The sequence below is a fragment of the Oryza glaberrima genome, chromosome 6, assembly GCF_000147395.1.
Source record: "Oryza glaberrima chromosome 6, OglaRS2, whole genome shotgun sequence".
Classification (NCBI taxonomy): Eukaryota; Viridiplantae; Streptophyta; class Magnoliopsida; order Poales; family Poaceae; genus Oryza; species Oryza glaberrima.
Window position 1 is genome coordinate 28,142,489 of NC_068331.1, and position 20,778 is coordinate 28,163,266.

A 20,778-nucleotide genomic window follows, 5' to 3' on the forward strand; every position below is an offset into this window, starting at 1 on the left:
AGGAAATGACAGGGACACCCCTTTAGGTGTTTCTATTAGAGTACACCCACCTACCAAATTGTTATACCATAAGTGGAATTTATTTATTTTAAAAAAAATAATGCTTAGAAATCGCTACTTAATTTTTGATGGCCCAATATGGTCCTAGATATGTACATGTCTGGCATACACAAGGTGTTCATATGCATACATGCACCACCAAAAACATCCACGTGTTTTTTTTTTTTTGTGAAGACAGGCAACATCATCTCTCTCTCTATCTCTCTCTTTTCTTTTTGTCTAATCTCATTTTCAGAAATTACGATGTGCAAAAGAAATAGCACAACTCTCACAATCTCAATCCAATGAACCTCGTCTAGTAGTACTTTTTTGCATGGATTATTGGCCACACACAGCTTCATTTGAAAGGAACTAAAATCTACACTGACATGAAAGGATCCACACGGCTAATTAACCAAAACACACAAGGAGATAAAGAAATTAAAGCACGTGCTCGATTCTGCAAACCGAAGATCGATCGGATCCAGCACCACTGGCCGCTCCGGATCAGATCAACCGTGATTAAAATTTGAAAGAACAGGTCCCAACTTGATGCGAAATCGACCTTGAGCAACCATTTTCTTCCCCATATATCATCACTATTTTGCACAATGCCATATCACATCAAATAATTTTAGATAATAAAAAGATAAATGACTTCTAATTTTCATTAATAAGAAAATATAATGGATCATGACCAATTAAATCCATAAACACGCATGATACCGTAGGGGTAAAATTAATATTTTCTTCCTCTTAACGGTGTTTGATTAACGGTTGGCTAGCGGCAATGGTATATAAATAAAAGAGTAAAATGCACCAGCGGTCCTTAAACTTGTCAGGAGGTTTCACTTAGGTCCACGAACTTGCAAAGCGCACATCGAGGTCCCTAAACTTAGTTTATTGTATCATCCAGGTCCAAAGCCACTTTTGACCGTGGTCTTGCCTACATGGCACGCCATGTGGACGATGATATGGAATTTTTTTTAAAAAAATTTCTCCCTTCTTCCTTCTTTTTTCTCTTTTATGAAAAGACGATGACATGGACGATGACGTGTACGAGGCATTTTCGTCTTTTCGACAAGGACGAAAGAGAAAAAAGAAGGAAGAAGGGAGAAAAAATAAAAAAAATCCATGACATCGTCCACGTGGCGTGCCACGTAGGCAAGACCACGGTCAAACACGGCTTTGGACCGGGATGATACAATAAACCAAGTTTAGGGACCTCGATGTGCGCTTTGCAAGTTCGTGGACCTAAGTGAAACCTCCTGACAAGTTTAAGGACCGCTGGTGCATTTTACTCTAAATAAAAAATAAGTTGTTCGATTATAGAATTACTTTATTGATGGTATAGAATGGATTTAGTACTGCACTTACTGTCTCACATGATTTTCTACTGCCTATTACAATTTACAACTTATAGGTCTTGTTTTATTGTCGCACACAACGTAATCATAAAATCTCAATTCTTAAGCTAAGAGCAAAAATATCCCGAAATTATGTGCCGAAAACTGAAAAAACAAAACAGTAAACCAATGACAGCGTGCCATAGTACTACATTCTCTGTTTTACACGCTGTTTCTACCGCCTTTTAACACCTGATGGGCCTCATTTTGCTGCCGCACTCAGCGTAATCATAAAATCTCAACTCTTAAAACAAACGGATAAACAAAATCAAAACACAATGTACTAAAAACTGAAAAAAAAAACCAATAACAATGTGCTTCGATGTTTTATTCGGGTTAGCTTTAGGAAAGACCTACCTAAGCTTCTAACCGAGATCAGATTTGAGATCGCCTATTGTTATTAGCCATGCCCGAGAGGAGACTCCTAATAAACTAACAATGTGCTTACGTACTGCCCTCACCGTCTCGATCACACGCTCTTCTACCGCTTTTTACACCTGATTTTGGCCTTATTTTGTTGGCACGGTTAGTGTTAATAAAATCTTAACTTTTAAAAATAGTAGCTAAAAAAATCCCAAAATCAATGTAAAAAGGGACCGAACACAAAAAGGAGAGGAAAAAAACCAAAGAGATGAGGTGCTAGCTAGTACTCTTACATCATGTATAGGAGTAGTAGACTAGCAGTATGGTTGGCCATTTGCGCAGGTTTTTTTCTCAATTTGCTGCACCGAGCAATAGCCAAGAACATAATGTCACAGGTGGCTGTGTTCTTTCCCCCATATTTTTTAACTCACCTCCCTCCTTTTCTACATGCACGCTTTTAAAACTACTAAACGGTGTGTTTTTTGCAAAAAAAATTCTATACAAAAGTTGTTTTTAAAATAATCATATTAATCTATTTTTTTAAAAAATACTAATACTTAATTAATTAAGCACTAATGAAGGCTGTTTTGCGTGCACCGAAGATTATTCCCTCCGTCCTATAATATAATATAAGAATTTTGGAGGGATATGACATATCTCAGGACTATGAATGCTTTATGTTCAGATTCGTAGTCCTACGATGTATTACATCCATTCAAAAAATTTTATATTATGGTAGGGGGAGTAGTTACGAACATCAACTGCCAAGTAAACACTGTACAGCACAGGCTCTCCCCTGGAGTATACTGTAGTAGTGGTCCTGAACAGTCGTGACTCTATGATTAAATGAATCAAAAGGATAAGGAATAAGGAATCAAAAGCACAGGCACTCCACAACTAGTACATGAACAAAAATGATCTACTTGATCTTACCGTCTATTGTCATTGTTGGAGAAATCGACGCTACAACAACTAACAAAATGCTGAAACATCAACGTCAGAAAAGCGCAATTTAAATGGTACTACCATACCACACCACAGTAATCTAATCTCCACTCAATTCGTTGTTTCCAAGAAGAACAAGTCTTTCCTTTTCTGTGTCTTTTCTGGTTTCTGATTGAGTGATAGAGTAGACCCATATCTCCACTCGGTGGCTGTGCTATCATCTAGTTCACGAGCTCTCAATCGACCGGATTTTCGCCATGGCCTCCAGCGAGCAGCAAGAACACGCAGTGGCGCTGCTCCAACCCAAGGTCTCGCTCTTCCTGAACACCCCAGCAATTCTCATGTCGATTTTCACTGTGCTAATTTGTTTGCTTTCTCTTCAGTTTTCTGCACAAGATCTCATGGATTGGGACTTGCCTGAACAAGTTCAGTGCTAACTTTGGCTGGGGATTCTCGTTGCTGCAGGTTGAAGAAGCATACACCACAGATGGGTCACTCGACATCGATGGCAATCCGGCGCTGAAGAATCGCACCGGTGGATGGAGAGCATGCCGCTCGATTCTTGGTATGCTTAATTAGTTGCTGATTTGTTGATGATTAATGTTCTTGTTTCAACAAAGAATAATTTATTTCTTTGATTCGTCCACTGAGAAGATGCTTATTCTGTTTCTGAATTCTGATAGGTACTGAATTCTGTTACTGCCTGGCCTACTACGGCATCATGTACAACCTCGTCACCTACCTCACCACCGTGCTGCACCAGAGCAATGTCGCCGCCGCCAAGAACGTGTCCACGTGGCAGGCCACCTGCTTCCTCACGCCGCTGGCCGGCGCCGTCGTCGCCGATTCCTACTGGGGAAGGTATCGTACCATGGTCGTCGGCTGCTGCGTCGCCGTCGCTGTTAGTGATGACTCGATCCCCAATCCAATCGAATCACTGGGTCCTGCCATGAATTCAGCTCAAGTTTGGTTGATTTCTGCTTCGTTCGTGTGCAGGGAATGCTCATGGCGTCTCTCTCGGCGCTTCTGCCGCAGCTGATCGAGAGCTCATCAACGCTGTCCATGGCTTCAGCTCAAGAGATCGTCTTGTTTCTTGGCCTTTACATGATCGCTTTCGGGTTGGGTGGGCTCCGGCCATGCCTGATATCCTTCGGCGCCGACCAGTTCGACGCCGGCGACCCGTCGGAGCTTATCAGCAAGGGCTCCTACTTCAACTGGTACATCTTCACCATGAACTGCGGCTCCGTGATATCCACCTCCGGCATGGTGTGGGTGCAAGACCACTACGGGTGGGCACTGGGCTTGGCCATTCCGGCGATGATCCTCGCCGTCGGGCTCTCCTGCCTGGTCGCCGCGTCGCGGGCGTACAGGTTTCAGGCAACCCGCGGTAGCCCGCTCACCAGAGTGTGCCAGGTTGTCGTCGCCGCCGTCTGCAAGTTCAACGTCGCGCCGCCGGACGACATGGCCCTTCTCTACGAGCTACCGGACGACGCCTCCTCCATGAAAGGAGTTGAGAGGATCGAACACACCACTGATCTCAGATTCTTCGACAAGGCCGCCGTCGTGACGGCTTCGGATGAGGAGGCGGCGGGCGCCGCGCCGCGCAATCCATGGAGGCTTTGCGTGGTGACGCAGGTGGAGGAGCTCAAGATCTTCGTCAGGATGCTGCCCCTGTGGGCGTGCATTACCTTCTTCTACACCGGGACGGCGCAGGTCAATTCGACGTTCGTCGAGCAGGGCATGGCGATGGACGCCCACGTCGACGCCCTCCGCGTCCCGCCGGCGTCGCTGGCCGCCTTCCAAATGCTCACCACCATCGTGATGATCCCGCTGTACGACCGCGTGTTCGTGCCCGCCGCCAGGAAGCACACCGGGAGGGAGAAGGGCATCTCCGAGCTGGTGAGGATCGGCGCCGGCCTCGCCATGGTCGTGCTCGCCATGGCCGCCGCGGCGCTGGTCGAGACGAAGCGCGTCCGCGCGTGGCAGACGGCGATGGAGAAGACGAGCATCATGTGGCAGGTGCCGCAGTTCGTGCTGGTGGGCGTCGGCGAGCTGCTCACCTCCATCGGGCAGCTGGACTTCTTCTACAGCCAGGCGCCGCCGGCCATGAAGACGGTGTGCGCGGCGCTCGCGCTCGGCGCCATCGCGGCGGGGGACTACCTGAGCTCCATCATCGTGACGGCCGTGTCGTGGGCGACGGCGACCGGCGGGCGGCCGGGGTGGATCCCCGACGACCTCAACGAGGGCCACCTTGATCGCTTCTTCTGGACGATGGCCGGACTTGGCTGCCTGAATCTTGCAGCGTTTATGAGCTGCGCCATGAAGTACAAAACCAGGAAGGCTTGTTGATGTTTCTGGGCTTGTTTGGGAGACCTGCTGCTGCACCTAGGCTCATTACCGCTGGATGCGCCTTAAGATTCGGACGTACACGATACCTACATGCTGTATATTGAAACCTGGGAAATACATCACGAATCGCTTAATCGATCGGACGGCAGAGACCCTAGGTGCAGAAAAACCACGTCCACCTGCTGCTAGGGCTTTGGTGTTTTTTCTCCATTTGCTACACGGTGCAATGGGGTTAATTTGATCATGCCATTGCAAATATACTAAATCAAAAAAAAATACCATTACTATTTATGATATTGGTTGGATGCCACTAATTATAAAATTATAATCATGCAATCTCCGTCACGTTTTTTGTCACGACCTTTTTCTTTTCTCCTCCCTCTTCTATTTTCTTCTCTCTCCTTGCCAACAAGATCCCGATATGGCTCGACAATGTCGCGGATAGGAGGGGGTCGACAACAACGTCGGTAGCGGTGGCTCCCAAGACCTCCCGCCCCTATAGCCTGCTCGAGCTCGCCGTTGGCTCGAGAAGGAAGGAGTGTCGCGTCTATCTCGCAGGTCAAGATCAAGCAGCGCCGCGTGTCCAAGAGCCCGCACAGCCATGCGAGCACAACAGCAAGCCGCCGGACTAGTCCTCCACGGAGGCAGCACTCCCTGCGGCGATGGCGGCGTTCGCGGTGGTGATGCCTGCTGCGAGCGAGCGGGCACGGCGCGAACCAGACAATAAGGAACCGGTTGGCGGCTCGCTGCCAGCCATGGTCGCAGTGTGGCCGCCGACGTCACTGAGGGCACACGAGTGCCGATGGGAAGTGGCCGGCTTGCCAGTGACGAGCTCGCGGGCATTGGCTAGATAGATGAGGAGGTGGCACCCGTCGAGCATGGAGCGGCACATTTTTTTAAGAGAAGGGTATTTTTATCCAGCCTCTACATCCAACCGGATATATACAGTCTTTTTAAGTTAGGAACTTAACCTATCAAACAAGGAACTTAGCCCTCAAATAACCCAATCCGCTCATATGAAGATTTAAACTCAAGACCTTGGGTGCTACTCAGGTCACTGCAACCAATAGGTTACATGCCCTTTCACAAATGGAGCGGCGCATGCTGTAGCCGTCCTGCAAGCAGTGCAAAAGCTCCCAAAGAGTGTCCACATGTCCCAATGACACCGTGCGCAGCGTCACCTTCCCTGTAGCACCCGTATTTTATTTGCTTTTATTTAAAATCTTGTCATTTAAAAATTTGGAGTTAATTTGGTTCTTAATTGTTTTTGTGCCAAATAGATCTCAAATCCTCTCTTAGAATTGCCTTTAAGATCCCATGAAACCCTAGGTTAAATTCAAATTCAAATCCCTCCCAAAATTCTCCCCAAAATTCAAACTCTACAAATCTCCGGAAAATTGTGAAAGCTCACTGTTGAATTGGGCCTCCTTCTCTCTTCTCTCTCGTAGGCCCAACTCCCCTCCATCCCTCCTCTCTTCAGCTCCCCGAGCAGGCCGGCCCAACTCGGCCCACTACTGTTTATCTCCTTCCTCAGGCCAGCCAGCTCACGCACGGAAGGTGTTCGACGAAATGTCTCACCGAGTCGCTGCACTGTTTCTCCATCGTGACCGAGCCGCATTGCACCGAGCCACTCTCCCGTGCGCTGCGCGTCGTGCCAACATCCGCGCCGCACCTCCCCCGCACCAAACCGACGCCCGCGCCGCGCCAAAGCCGCGTCGTGCCAAGCCCGACCGCGCTCCGGTTTCTCTCCAGGAGACACGGAGCCACGCCGCCGCATGCGTCATCCCCTGTCCCGTCGCCGTCCATCCGATGTCGCGGGCATCACCTCGCCGTCCCGTCGCCCGTCGTGTCGACGCCAACGGATAACGGCCGCCACCTCGTCCTCCATCACCCCTAGCCCTAGGCCGAGTCACCCTCGGTCTACCCTTATCCGTTCCCTTTGCTTCGTGAGGAAGGAGCTTAGCCTCCGAGCTGCGTCTCTCTCTCTTTCTCTCACGTCTTGTCGCCACAGCCGCATGACGCCGCTCCCGTCGCCTCACGCCGTCACCTTGGCCATCGCGTCGCCGCCTCACATCCGCGGACGCGCGTCCCTTCGCCGTCGCCTCGTCGTCTTGTCGCCGTCTCCTCCCGGGAAGCCGCCGAGCCGCGTCTCTCCCTCTCTCTCGCGTCAAGTCGCCACCGTCGCTCGCGTCAACCCTCTCTAGCCCTACCGCCCCAAATCCCGGCCGTAGCCGCTGTCGGCCGCGCGTCACCCATGTTCCGCCGCCGTTCCCGCTCTCTGCACGTCCCTTCGTGTCGTTTCGCTGTCGAGTCGCCACCGGTGCATGACGCCATGTCGTCGCATCGCCGACCCCTCCTCCCAGGAATCCGGCCGAGCAGCTAGCCGCCTACTTTCCGATTCCCCGCGTCTAGACCGCCAGCTCGCCACTGCGTTGCTCGCCTATAAAAGGAGCCCGAGCTCTCCCAAATTCCCCACACCATTCCCATCTCTCTCTCCTCTTTCTCTCCCTCGTTTTGCTCTCTGTACCGCCACCTATAGCCGTTGTGCCGCGCCTTCTAGCGCCGCCGTCACCGGTGGTGCCTCGCTGGAGCACCGCCCGAGGTCGCCACCGCCTCTCCTGGCCGCCGGCCGCGGAGCCGCGCCCCGCTGCCGCGGCACCTTGCCGCCTCAAGCCGAGCAAAGCGAGAGCAGGAAGACGAAGCCGAGCCTCGCCTCCCGGCGCCGCCGTCGCCGCCGGAGCCCCACCGGAGTCCGCCGCCACCTCCCTCGGCCGCTGGTCGCCTCGCCGCGCCCCATCGCCGCGGTGCGTCGCCATCCCAGGGCCGAGCCGTGCAAGCAAGCGACAGGAGGAGGAAGAAGACCTCCTGAGCTGCTGCCAAGCCGGCCCCACCTCCCTTTCCTCTCTCAAGCCACTGACAAGCCGGGCCCGCGCCTTCTTTCCTCCATTGGCCGCTGACAGGTGGGCCCCCTCCCTTTGCTGTTAGTCTAGCGGAATATTCCAACGGAATATTCCCTTGCCGTCCAATAAATGAAATTCCAGAAAAATCCCTTTACCTTTGAAAATTCATAGAAAATCAACCGTAACTCCGATCGACCCCGTTCAAGTTCCTAAATTTTTCTAAAATTGAGATCTACACAGTGGCACTATTGTTTCTCTGGTTTGAGCTTGTTTTATTGCCTTTTGTTTTTTTTAGCTTTGTTTTCGCGTTAAGAGCCCGAGTTCGAAGAAGCCCCGGACGCCGCTTTCGAAGGAGAAGACCCCAACCCTGTGCAAGGCAAGCCCCTTTGATCACATTGCCCCTATATTTTCAATGATATGTTGTTTGCAAAGATGCATTGTTTAGTTCACACGATTAACATGTTTAGGCCTCGGATTGTTTATACAACCGACGGACCAACCTAGTAGTCGCACTTATACTTCATAGGTTGATGTTTCCATACCTTTGATAGCTCCACAAATATTTGCGCCGGTATCGTTATACGATTACCGAGGTAGTTCCGCTTAGCCACGCTTACGTTGTTGCCGTGTGGGAAACTTGGGTTATTCCAAATTACATGTTTACAAATCCGGTATGTTGTACCGAGGTGTTGTGAAATAAAATGTATTGTGAAAGTGGTGATGATGCGGAGTCATTCCTTTGTGGTTTGGCTACGTATTGTCGTTAAGGACCGATTCCTTTGGGAAATCCATCCGAACACGTTATAGTGCGACCACACGGGTATTATGGGATGCCTCTGGCTAAGTAAATTGTTATCACGTGGGAGTTGGTGTGCCAATGGTTGTGGAATGCCGAGGATGAGGAGACGAAGTGTTACACATTTATTTGCCCATCATGGGTGTCTTTTTGCCTCTATTGTGGCGTGGTACCAGTAGGAGTAGGAGGCATCATCGGTATTTCCTGAGTGGATGACGGCTGTTATTGCCTGATACTCGGCTATGGATCTTAGCCCAACTAGGTGGCATGCGATTTTCATGGGTTAGCTTTGGAAAGGCCTTATCACGAACTTCCGGTACCGGCCAGTACCGGTGTAAATTTCGTGTCGTGTGGGTAAAGCGTGCAACCTCTGCAGAGATTAATGAACTGTTCGAACAGCCGTGCCCATGGTCAAGGGCGAGTGTAAGGTGTTTCTCATAGCGTAGATTTGTTTGACAAAGGTTTGTGGAAAAGTGGTTACTGAAAAGGGAGCGTTACCATAGTCCGCCTGTGTGGCAGACAGCTAACCTGGGTGGTTAGGAACGGGTCTGTGTGACCTGGGGTGTCGTCCGACACTGAGGTGTTGTTAGGGCCATGATGATGGCGATGTTGTGCTGGGATAACCAGGTGTTTTGTGTGGATTAGTGTTGTTGTGGAAGTGAGAAGGAACCAAGAGGAAACAAATTAATTGTTGTTCGTTAATCGTGACAAGTTGTTGCAAAGCAACTTGTGGAATGGGTCGAGGCGTGAGCCTCCTCCCGACAACTAAAACTTGACTCACTCACTAGGAGTTTTGTGAAATAAATCACTTTGCCAAAAAGGCAGCTTTCGCAAATAAAACCGTAGCCTCCTTGTTAAACCGACATGTCATCCTTTTCCCCGGCTTGCTGAGTACGTTAAAGTACTCACCCTTGCCCCTTATAATAATATATAGAGTATGAAGATGAAGATGTCAACCCGACCGCCGAGGAGTATCTCCAGGAGCAAGCCAAGTATGAAGACTTCTAGATGTTTCGTGCCTAGCCCCAAGCTTCGCCTGTGGAATAAGTTAGTTGCCTAGGTTCTTTGCCTAGTGCGTAGTCGCTTAGTTCTCCGTGCTGTTCGCTTCTGCGCCGTCGTTTTTATGTTTTTCTGTGCTGTTGTGTTGCTCATCTATGGGCCTGTCCATGATAGCAACTTATATAAGGACTACTACCCAGTGATGTAATAAAATAGTTTACTTTGATTCCACATTTATTCTGTGTGTACCAGCTAGTGTATCCTGGGACTGGTACTATATCACAGGTAATGCATAACACCCCGGTGTGATTTAGTTGTGTTAATGGCTAATGAATGTCGGGGCGTTACACTCCCCAACCTTTCCGCCCATTGGCCTTCGCTATTCTAATTCCGCTCCGCTCGGATGCAGCTTGAGAGAGAGAGAGAGAGGGGGGGGGGGGGACGAAGAAGTAAAATGAAAGGGGAGGGTTGAAGATGATGAAATTGATACACGGTTCCATATGCGGGGGGTCATTTTGGTCTATCTGATGATAAAAAACGTGACAGCGATGATATGATTACACTTTTAAAAAATTCAAGTGATACCCAGCCGATATAGTGAATATTAATATCATTTTCTAATTTGGCACATTTATAATAGCATTAATCAAATTAACCCAATAGATGATGTCATGTCAGTGGTAGTTAGGACAGAAATATACATATGTCTGCACGTGGCGTACAGGAATAAATGAGAAAGTTCAATACATGACTCAGGTCCTCCACTACACTGGTGTGGATCGTGATTCTTATGATTAAAGAAATCGAAAGAAATGAGATCGAGACGCATATTGTTACAACCTACAATATATTCCAAAGACGAAAGTACAAGAATAATGATCTTGCTGATCTCGTCATTGTTGGAGAAATCGACGATACAACCAGAAAAAAAAATGCCAAGGCGTCAATGTCGCAAGAGCAATCATATACCATATCTGCATATCATATCACCGTAATCAGTCTCCACACCTAAACTATTGTTTGTTTTCCCATTTTGTGGGTTCTGGTAGAGTTGTTGGATAAGTAGACCAGTATACCAATCAGGTCGCGCACCTGGTGCTGATAGCTTAATTAGTTTGCGATCTCTCCATCGGCTCTCGCCATGGCCTCCACGGAGCAGCAAGAACACGCAGTGGCGCTGCTTGACCCCAAGGTCTCGCTGTTACTCAATGCCGATGCCATGTCTATTTTTACTATGCAATTTGCCTGAAATTTCATTGCAGCCTTGCCTGAATTCAACTTGGCTGGGGTTGCAGGTAGCAGAAGAAGAAGAAGTATACACAACGGATGGGTCTCTTGACATCGATGGCAACCCGGCGCTGAAGCATCGCACTGGTGGATGGAGAGCATGCCGCTCGATTCTTGGTAATTTAATTTAGTGTGTTTTGTGATGTTTTCTGTTTGAAAAAGGTGCTTAATTTCTTGTTCATGTGATTATCTGAGTGCTTTTGGATATATAGGCACCGAGTTCTGCCAATGCCTGGCCTACTTCGGGATGACGATCAACCTCGTCACCTACCTCACCACCGAGCTGCATCAGAGCAATGTCGCCGCCGCCAAGAACGTGTCCACGTGGCAGGCCACCTGCTTCCTCACGCCGTTGGCCGGAGCCATCGTCGCCGATTCCTACTGGGGAAAGTACCACACCATGGTGGTCGGCTGCTGCATCGGCGTCGCTGTTAGTCACAACCAACTCCCACTACAATCAGTAACTGTATACTGTTGAGGGGATATTCACTTGTTGGTTGCATATCAAATGATTATGGAAAAAAAATTAAAAAGAAAATGTATTAATATGTAATGTATCACTACACAAACATATAAATGCAAATTTAACTTTTACATATTGCAACGGAAAAAAATTGAATTACAGATAGTTAACGTATATTCAGTATTTTTTTTTGGTTGTGACATGTAGAAATTAAATTTTAACTTGCATATTTGTAGAATGATATATCACATGTTAATACGTTTTTTCAATATTTATTTATTTTTTTATAACTATTTGAGTGACATTCAAACAACCAGTTCACATCCCCTTGAGAATTTAAAACCTACTCTCCATGAATTCAGCTCGGGACCTCAAGTTTGGTCTTTTGCTCTGTGCAGGGCTTGCTCATGGCGTCTCTCTCAGCGCTTCTGCCGCTGCTGATCAAGAACATTTCGACTCTGGCCATGGCTTCAGCTCAAGAATTCGTCTTGTTTCTCGGCCTGTACATGATCGCTTTCGGGGTGGGCGGGCTCCGGCCGTGCCTGATGTCCTTCGGCGCCGACCAGTTCGACGCCGGCGACCCATCGGAGCGCAATAGCAAGGGCTCCTACTTCAACTGGTACCTATTCACCATGAACTGCGCCTCCGTGATATCCACCACCGCCATGGTGTGGTTGCAGGACCACTACGGGTGGGCCCTGGGCTTAGCGATTCCGGCGATGGTTCTCGCCGTCGGGCTGTCCTTCCTGGTCGCCGCGACGCCGGCGTACAGGTTTCAGCGAAACCGTGGGAGCCCTTTCACAAGAGTCTGCCAGGTCGTCGTCGCCGCCGTCCGCAAGTTCAACGTCGCGCCGCCGGCCGACGTCGCCCTTCTCTACGAGGTGCCGGAGGACGACTGCTCCATGGAAAGAGTTAAGAGGATCAAACACACCGATGATCTCCAGTGAGTTGCTGTTGGTGAATTTGTAGCTACTCCCTCAGTTTCAGGTTATAAAATGTTTTTGATTTTGGTCAAAGTCAAACTACTTTAAATTTAATAAAGTTTATAGAAAAAATAGTAATATTTCGACACAAAATAAATTTATTATAAAAATTTATTTAATTATTAATTTAATAAAACTAATTTGGTAATGTAAATATTACTATATTTGTCTATAAACTTAGTTAAAATTAAAACAGTTTAATTTTAACAAAAGTCAAAACTGATAGTACTAATTCTCAAGATGCATCTGCCATGATCAGATTCTTCGAGAAGGCCGCCGTCGTGACGGCGTCGGATGAGGAGGCGGCGGGCGATCCATGGAGGCTTTGCAGCTTGACGCGGGTCGAAGAGCTCAAGATTCTCGTCAGGATGCTGCCTCTGTGGGCGAGCATTGCCTTCTTCTACACCGGGATGGCGCAGGTCAATTCGATGTCCGTCGAGCAGGGCATGGCGATGGACGCCCGCGTCGGCTCCCTCCGCGTCCCGCCGGCCTCGCTGGCAACCTTCGAGTTGCTCACCTCCATGGCGCTGATCCCGCTGTACGACCGCGCGTTCGTGCCGGCGGCGAGGAGGCTCACCGGGAGGGAGAAGGGCATTCCCGACCTGCTGAGGATCGGCGTCGGCCTCGCCATGGCCGTGCTCGCCATGGCCGCCGCGGCGCTGGTCGAGACGAGGCGCGCCCGCGCCGCGCGGATGGGAATGGAGAAGACGAGCATCGTGTGGCAGGTGCCGCAGTACGCGGTGATGGGCGTGGGCGAGATGCTCGCCTCCGCCGGGCAGCTGGACTTCTTCTACAGCCAGGCGCCGCCCGCCATGAAGACGGTGTGCATGGCGCTTGGTTTCCTCGCCGTCGTGGCGGGGGTATACCTGAGCTCGCTCGTCCTGACCGCCGTGTCGTGGGCGACGGCGACCGGAGGCCGGCCGGGGTGGATCCCCGACGACCTCAACGAGGGGCACCTTGATCGCTTCTTCTGGATGATGGCCGGACTCGGCTGCCTCAATCTGGTGGCGTTCACGAGCTGCGCCATGAGGTACAAATCAAGGAAGGATTGTTAAGTTTTGAGGGCTTGTTTGGGAGGCTTCTAAAGTTGTAATCCTGCCCTATGCAGGTGGTTATCACGGTAACCACGTGGTTACCACGAGGATTATTGTGGTTTCAGGAATGGAAAAGGTTACCGTATATAATAACGGTGTGGTTTTGCTAACCGTACCCCCAACACCATCACTTTTATTTTCATTATTGTCTATTCACCGTTTGACTTGGCATAATCTCCCCCGCCACCACCCTTCTCTTCACCTCCACCACCTTTGCCACCACCTATTCAATTGTGGCCATATCTACCACCCCGTTCTTATTTTTTTTAAGATAATGAAATAGAGTATCACGGCCTTTGCTCAAAGAGCTACAGCTAATTATTACAACCCCACACTCAAAATGAGTGAAGTTCAACTCAAGATAAAGAGTACACAATTATTGAATTCTGTTTGTGAACCTCCGTCCAAAATTGATAAAAAGTTGCATAACGGTTGTCTCAAGAATACGGCATGTAGCCTTTAAAAACTCACTATCTTCCTCACACTTTTGTAGTTGTATCCAAGACCGGAGCCAATGTGTTGCCCTGAAAATTACCTGCATATATATATATGAAATAGATGACCACCCCATTCTTCTAGCTTGCTCGATCAATCAAAGAAATATCTTATAGAGAAATTACATGTTAAAAAAAGACATTTGAGAGCCTTTGGATGATATGATTGCTTCAAAGGAATTCGTAGGACAGGAAAATTTCCTCTATATTTTGGAGTGTTTCTAGCAAAAGGTTTAGCCAAAATTTCAATGGATTTCCTCTCTAAATTATCTCAATAGGAAATCAATGTAACATATATTTTTGAATTAAGTTTTCGTTACTTTTCTTATGAGACACCAAACAGTTATTTTATACAAATAATGTGGTTTTGTTCCTGTTGGGTTCAATAAGCCGTGATATGCCAACCTTATATATTCATTTTATTTCTATGCTTTCTATATATATTATTGTGTTTTAAAGAAGCTCTCAACACAATCATATAATCTTAACTGTTAGTTCCAGCCAAAAAAAACTAACAGTTCACAATAAAAAAAAGGAAAAAGAAAAGCCAAGCCAAATATCACATCCAAATCAATGTCATCGGAAAAGAAGTCAAAGAGATAAGGTGTTACATCTAGGCATATTCACACATGGGTTGCTATCATTACCGTTTACCAATGAAAGTTAGGTCCTCTTTAGTTCCCAAATACTTCCTCCGTCCTAAAAAGGCAAACCCTGAATTTCCGTGTACAATTTGACTGTCCGTCTTATATGGAATTTTTTTACAATTCGTATTTTCGTTGTTGTTAGATGATAAAACATGATTAATATTTTATGTGTAACTTGTCTTTTTAATTTTTTTTCATAATTTTTTTAAATAAGACGGACGGTCAAACGTTGAGCATGGAAACCAGGGTTTGTCTTTTTTTTGGACGGAGGGAGTAAAAATTTTTCACTTGTCACATTTATATATAGAGTATTAAATATGAAAAAAATACACAGATTACGTGTAAATTGCAAGACGAATCTTTTAAGCCTAATAGCGTCATGATTTGACAATGTGATGCTACAGTAAACATTTGCTAACGACGGATTAATTAGACTTAATAAATTCGTCTCGCAGTTTCCAGGCAGAATCTGTAATTTGTTTTGTTATTAGTCTATATTTAATACTTCAAATATGTAGCCGTGTATCCGATGTGACACGCTAAAAATTTTGTCGCGGACTAAACAGGCCCTTACCAAACTTGTCAAAGGTTGTGTGCTTAACATCACTGCCACGCCTGAAATACTTTCCCCACATCTTAGCAAGTTTAAGAAAATCTTGGCAAAATTTTCCAAGTTATCGATGTATGAGATTTATTTTGTTGGAAGATAATCTTGTTTTTTTTGACTGAATGGAAGATAATCTTGTTATAACCATATAGAGCCAAACTATCTAAGTTAGTCACCAGAATATATTTCAGTGTGACAAAAAGTAACAGGCAGCTAGACGAACCCATAGTGTTTTTCTCGGTTTACTACACTCAACAATAAAAGAGAAGAAGTACTATATATAGTACTCTATCGGTCTATCCATCCTAAAATTCTTGTCACCAGATACCATTCATATACAAATTTTAACCATTCATTAGCAACAGTTTCATATTTAAAGTCATCGAAGTGCCTTAGATGCTTAATATAAGTTTATATACTACTTGCGTCTATCAAAACCCGATAAAATTTAGATGTTTTTAGTGGTTAATAGAAATGAAACCACACGGGTCAACGCTAAGGACAAGGGAACGGAGGTAGTATCACGGCACTGTGCAGGTCAGAAATATCTGCGTCTCGCATACAGGAACAAAAGGAAACGTCCAAGAAGGCAAGAATAAATCGGTGCGGATAGTGACACTACTGACTAAAGAAATCAAAAGGAACAAGGGATTTCTCAGTCTGTTGAAGAAATAGACGCTAGTACAACCAGCAACAATAATTTCCGAGGCTTCAATGTCGCAGAAACCACAATTAATTATGCATGCCGAGGTAATTAATAATATACTCCTTCCTATCTAAATTAACTTGTATACTAATCTTTATTCGCTTTCTTTTCCTTTTGGGTCTCTGATAGAGATGGTACGGGATAAGGTAGTCCTGTATATCCTCTCGAGGTCTTGATTAGCTTGTACAGTTTGTACTCGAGCTCTCGACCCGGCTCCGGCCATGGCGTCCACGGACACTGAGCAGCAGGAATACGCAGTGGCTCTGCTACAACCCGAGGTAATTAATTAATCGCTGTTCATAACCTCCGTTACCGCTTAGCCTTATGCCGATTTCCACGATGCAGTTTGTTTGATTTCTCATCAGTTTCCCAGCAAATAAATATGGATTGAGCATATTTATTTAAACTAGGAGTAGCTAGCTCAATCCATATGTTCAGTTAATTTGAACTAGGAGTAGCTAGCTCAATCCCTGAACTAGCTACTCCTAGTTAATTTGAAGTGACCGCTCATGGATATGTTCAGTGCTAAAGGCCCTGTTTAGACGGGACTAAAACTTTTAAGTCTTTATCACATCGGATGTTTGAATATTAATTATAAATATTAAATATAGACTATTAATAAAACTCATCCATAATCTTGGACTAATTCGCGAGACGAATCTATTGAGCCTAACTAATCCATGATTAGCCTATGTGATGCTACAGTAAACATTCTCTAATTATGGATTAATTAGGCTTAAAAAAATTGTCTCGTGAATTAGCTTTCATTTATGTAATTAGTTTTGTAAGTAGTCTATATTTAATACTCTAAATTAGTGTCTAAAGACAGGGACTAAAGTTAAGTCCCTGGATCCAAACACCACCTAACTAGGCTGGGGGGATTTTGGTTGCTGCAGGTTGAAGAAGCATACACCACTGATGGGTCTCTTGGCGTCGATGGCAACCCGGCGCTGAAGCATCTCACAGGCGGATGGAGGGCATGCCGCCCGATTCTTGGTAATAAACTTAATTAGACATCCCTGCAGCTCTGTTAATTATTTCCTAACCTTTTTTGCTTGCCAATTTTTTGATGATTAATGTGTTTCTCACTTCGTGTGTTCTTGTTCCAAAAAAGAAAAAAAAAAAGAGGAACTTGTTTATTCATGTGGTTATCTGAGCTATGACTCCACTGAGGAGAGATGCTTATTCTGCTTGCTTTGTGATTGTGGATAGGCACCGAGTTCTGCTACTGCCTGGCCTACTACGGCATCACGTTCAACCTGGTCACCTACCTCACCGCCGAGCTGCACCAGAGCAACGTCGCCGCCGCCAACAACGTGTCCACGTGGCAGGCCACCTGCTTCCTCACGCCGCTGGCCGGAGCCGTCGCCGCCGATTCCTACTGGGGAAGGTACCGCACCATGGTCGTCAGCTGCTGCATCGGCGTCGCTGTTAGTCACTTAGTCCCCTCCATTTCATTCGATCCAATTAATTAGAATTAGTCACTGTGTCCTGCAGTGAATTTATGGCTGATGGCAGATAATCAGTCACTGTGTGGGATGTGGATTTTCGTCCCTTGAGAGGACATCCCTTGTTGCTTACATATCATCTAAATAGTTATTAAAAAAATTAATAACATACTACCTCCGTCCCAAAATATAACAACTTTTGGCTACGAATCTGGACAACTGTGTGTTCAGATTCATAGTTAAAAATGCTTATATTTTGGGACGAAGGAAGTAGTTTAATATGAAATATATCACTTCACAAACATGCAAAAAGATCAAATTCAGCTTCTACAACTTACAAAAAGAACAAATCGATTATATTATTAAAGGAATAGAAAAATGAGCCTCCACGTTCGCTCTCATGGCCTAGAAATTCTCACATTAATCGGAGAAAAAGAAAAAACAGAGTCCATATAGAAATACAATTTAGAAATAGCTGAAAGTCAAAATTAAAAAATAAGAAATATTATAAGAGGACACTAGAGTCCATATAGAAATACAATTAGGAAATAACTGAAATTCGGAATTAAAAATAAGGAATATTAGAAGGAGAGTATAGAATCCATATAGAAATACAATTAGGAAATAATAGAAATTCGGAATTAAATAAGGAATATTAGAAGTAGAGTATAGAGTCCATATAGGAATTAAAACTAACTAAAATTCGGAATAAACATAATAAAATATAAATTAGTGTTTAGAGTCCGTATAAAAATACAATTTACAAATAACTAAAATTCGAAATTAAGAAAAACATGGGAAGAAAAGTTTAAAGTCAATATAGGAATACAATTTAGAAGTAACTGAAATTTAAAATTTAAAATTAAAGAATATTGAAAGATGAGTTTAGAGTCCACGTAGAAATACAATTAGAAATAATAAAAATTCAGAATTTAAAAAAATAAATATTAAAAGACGAGTCTAGAGAATATATATAATTTATAAATAATTAAAATTTGATATAAAAATAATTAATAACTAACACGTATATAAAATACAATATGAATATTACACATCAGTAGTTTCGTAAAGTTATTGCAAAATTTAAAATTATATTGTCATTGTAATATATTTTAATAATATAATGAGAAAACATATATGTTATTATATGAGAGAAAATATAATGATGCTAGCCGCGCAATCTGCGCGGGCCCCGATACTAGTTAAACTAAAAATAGTTATTATATATTCATAGCTATATTTGTTATTTTTATACAACTTGTTGAAGTTGAATTTAAACTTGCATGTTTGTGGAGTGATTTATTTCATACTAATCTATGTTGCCAAAATTTTTAAACTTTTTTAACCATTTAGGTGGCATGCACGAAACGAGAGAATATCCTCTCGAGAGATGACATCACTTTCCCCACTTGTGTGCTGCCATGAGTGCAAATCCAATCAGCTTCATGGCTGTACGTACCTATGATCTGTGGTGCAGGGCATGCTCATGGCGGCTCTCTCGGCGCTTCTGCCGCTGCTGATCAAGGACACGTCGTCCATGGCTTCAGCTCAAGAGATCATCCTGTTTCTTGGCCTGTACATGATCGCATTTGGGGTGGGTGGTCTCCGGCCATGCCTGATGTCCTTCGGCGCCGACCAGTTCGACGACGGCGACACGTCGGAGCGCATCAGCAAGGGCTCTTACTTCAACTGGTACATCTTCACCATGAACTGCGCGTCCGTGATATCCACCACCGCCATGGTGTGGGTGCAAGACCACTACGGGTGGGCATTGGGGTTGGGGATTCCGGCGATGGTCCTCGCCGTCGGGCTCTCCTGCCTGGTCGCCGCGTCGCGGGCGTACAGGTTTCAGACGACCCGCGGTAGCCCGCTCACCAGAGTCTGCCAGGTCGTCGTCGCCGCCGTCCGCAAGTTCAGCATCGCGCCGCCGGCCGACATGGCCCTTCTCTACGACCTACCGGAGGATGCCTCCTCCATGAAGGGAGTTCAGAGGATCGAGCACACGGCCGATCTCCGGTCAGTTCATGTCTCTCGTTGCATCTGGTGTTTGTGATGGTGTTGGTTTAATTGGGTAATTCTTGAGATGCGACCTGCTCGATCAGGTTCTTCGACAAGGCCGCCGTCGTGACGGCGTCGGATGAGGAGGCGCCGCGCAATCCATGGAGGCTTTGTGTGGTGACGCAGGTGGAGGAGCTCAAGATTCTCGTCAGGATGCTGCCGCTGTGGGCGTGCGTCGCCTTCTATTACACCGCGACGGCGCAGGCCAATTCGACGTTCGTCGAGCAGGGCATGGCGATGGACACGCGCGTCGGCTCCTTCCACGTCCCGCCGGCATCCCTGGCCACCTTCCAGATCATCACCACGATCGTGTTGATCCCGCTGTACGACCGCGCGTTCGTGCCGGCGGCGAGGAGGCTGACGGGGAGAGAGAAGGGCATCTCCGACCTTCTCAGGATCGGCGGCGGCCTCGCCATGGCCGCGCTCGCCATGGCCGCGGCGGCGCTGGTCGAGACGAAGCGCGCCCGCGCGGCGCACGCCGGGATGGAGCCGACGAGCATCCTGTGGCAGGCGCCGCAGTACGTGCTGGTGGGCGTCGGCGAGGTGCTCGCCACCGTCGGGCAGCTGGACTTCTTCTACAGCCAGGCGCCGCCCGCCATGAAGACGGTGTGCACGGCGCTCGGGTTCATCTCCGTCGCGGCGGGGGAGTACCTGAGCTCGCTCGTCGTGACGGCCGTGTCGTGGGCGACGGCGAGCGGCGGCCGGCCGGGGTGGATCCCCGACGACCTCAACGAGGGGCACCTCGATCGCTTCTTCTGGATGATGGCTGGGCTCGGTTGCCTCAATCTTGTGGTGTTTACGAGCTGCGCCATGAGGTACAAATCCAGGAAGGCCTGTTGATACTTCCGGGCTTGTTTGGTAGGCTCGAAATTCCGGCCCATGCACTCTGATGGGCCGACGAAATGAACCGATTTCTCGGCCCATTATTTATGTGGGCTATGGGAATTGATTACGGGCGTCTCCGACAAGGCATCTGGGCATCGGCATAGATACTAGGCCAGCTCGGTACAAAGAAAGGCATTTTTTTAGACCATCAACAAAGTTATTAGTCTAAACTGTACAGCACTTGAGTAAATATAATTTGTTGAGAACTGCAGTTAAGTAATTAGAGAGGAAAAAAATAACAGGATTGTTGTAATAAATGGAACTTAATATCTCCGCTCTGTTTGTATTGAGCAGGAAATTAATTTGGCT

At 46.7% G+C, this 20,778-nt stretch overlaps 3 protein-coding genes across 4 annotated transcripts; all 3 read left to right on the forward strand.

Annotated features, from left to right (window-relative positions):
- The first annotated feature begins 2,846 nt into the window (after positions 1-2,846).
- LOC127776114 (protein NRT1/ PTR FAMILY 8.3-like) lies at positions 2,847-5,484 on the forward strand. Its single transcript, XM_052302451.1, has 4 exons — positions 2,847-3,061; positions 3,219-3,318; positions 3,437-3,654; positions 3,750-5,484. The coding sequence occupies exons 1-4, from the start codon at positions 3,011-3,013 to the stop codon at positions 5,100-5,102; spliced, it is 1,722 nt and encodes a 573-aa protein (XP_052158411.1). The 5' UTR covers positions 2,847-3,010; the 3' UTR covers positions 5,103-5,484.
- Positions 5,485-10,902: 5,418 nt separating this feature from the next.
- On the forward strand, positions 10,903-13,788 carry LOC127776115 (protein NRT1/ PTR FAMILY 8.3-like). The gene is made up of 5 exons (XM_052302452.1): positions 10,903-10,989; positions 11,093-11,201; positions 11,297-11,514; positions 11,946-12,490; positions 12,790-13,788. Exons 1-5 carry the CDS (start codon positions 10,939-10,941, stop codon positions 13,583-13,585), a joined length of 1,719 nt encoding a protein of 572 aa, XP_052158412.1. The 5' UTR covers positions 10,903-10,938; the 3' UTR covers positions 13,586-13,788.
- Positions 13,789-16,043: 2,255 nt separating this feature from the next.
- Positions 16,044-20,738, forward strand: LOC127776116 (protein NRT1/ PTR FAMILY 8.3-like). 2 transcript variants are annotated; one of them, XM_052302453.1, is made up of 6 exons: positions 16,044-16,122; positions 16,208-16,356; positions 16,975-17,074; positions 17,291-17,508; positions 19,004-19,542; positions 19,629-20,738. In XM_052302453.1, exons 2-6 carry the CDS (start codon positions 16,300-16,302, stop codon positions 20,422-20,424), a joined length of 1,710 nt encoding a protein of 569 aa, XP_052158413.1. In that variant the 5' UTR covers positions 16,044-16,122; positions 16,208-16,299; the 3' UTR covers positions 20,425-20,738. The 2 variants fall into 2 exon arrangements, with proteins under 2 accessions (XP_052158413.1, XP_052158415.1); XM_052302455.1 differs by having other exon boundaries at positions 17,291-17,468.
- Positions 20,739-20,778: the final 40 nt, after the last annotated feature.

What these genes read in the sequence shown, in the direction of transcription:
- LOC127776115 (XM_052302452.1), top strand. Translation starts at nt 10,939, where the DNA reads ATGGCCTCCACGGAGCAGCAAGAACACGCAGTGGCGCTGCTTGACCCC. An exon ending in GCTGCTGCATCGGCGTCGCT is followed by an intron (nt 11,515 to 11,945) that starts GTTAGTCACAAC and finishes TGCTCTGTGCAG; the next exon opens with GGCTTGCTCATGGCGTCTCT. An exon ending in AAACACACCGATGATCTCCA is followed by an intron (nt 12,491 to 12,789) that starts GTGAGTTGCTGT and finishes TGCCATGATCAG; the next exon opens with ATTCTTCGAGAAGGCCGCCG.
- LOC127776114 (XM_052302451.1), top strand. Translation starts at nt 3,011, where the DNA reads ATGGCCTCCAGCGAGCAGCAAGAACACGCAGTGGCGCTGCTCCAACCC. An exon ending in TGGCGCTGCTCCAACCCAAG is followed by an intron (nt 3,062 to 3,218) that starts GTCTCGCTCTTC and finishes TCGTTGCTGCAG; the next exon opens with GTTGAAGAAGCATACACCAC. An exon ending in AGCATGCCGCTCGATTCTTG is followed by an intron (nt 3,319 to 3,436) that starts GTATGCTTAATT and finishes GAATTCTGATAG; the next exon opens with GTACTGAATTCTGTTACTGC.
- LOC127776116 (XM_052302453.1), top strand. Translation starts at nt 16,300, where the DNA reads ATGGCGTCCACGGACACTGAGCAGCAGGAATACGCAGTGGCTCTGCTA. An exon ending in TGGCTCTGCTACAACCCGAG is followed by an intron (nt 16,357 to 16,974) that starts GTAATTAATTAA and finishes TGGTTGCTGCAG; the next exon opens with GTTGAAGAAGCATACACCAC. An exon ending in GGCATGCCGCCCGATTCTTG is followed by an intron (nt 17,075 to 17,290) that starts GTAATAAACTTA and finishes GATTGTGGATAG; the next exon opens with GCACCGAGTTCTGCTACTGC.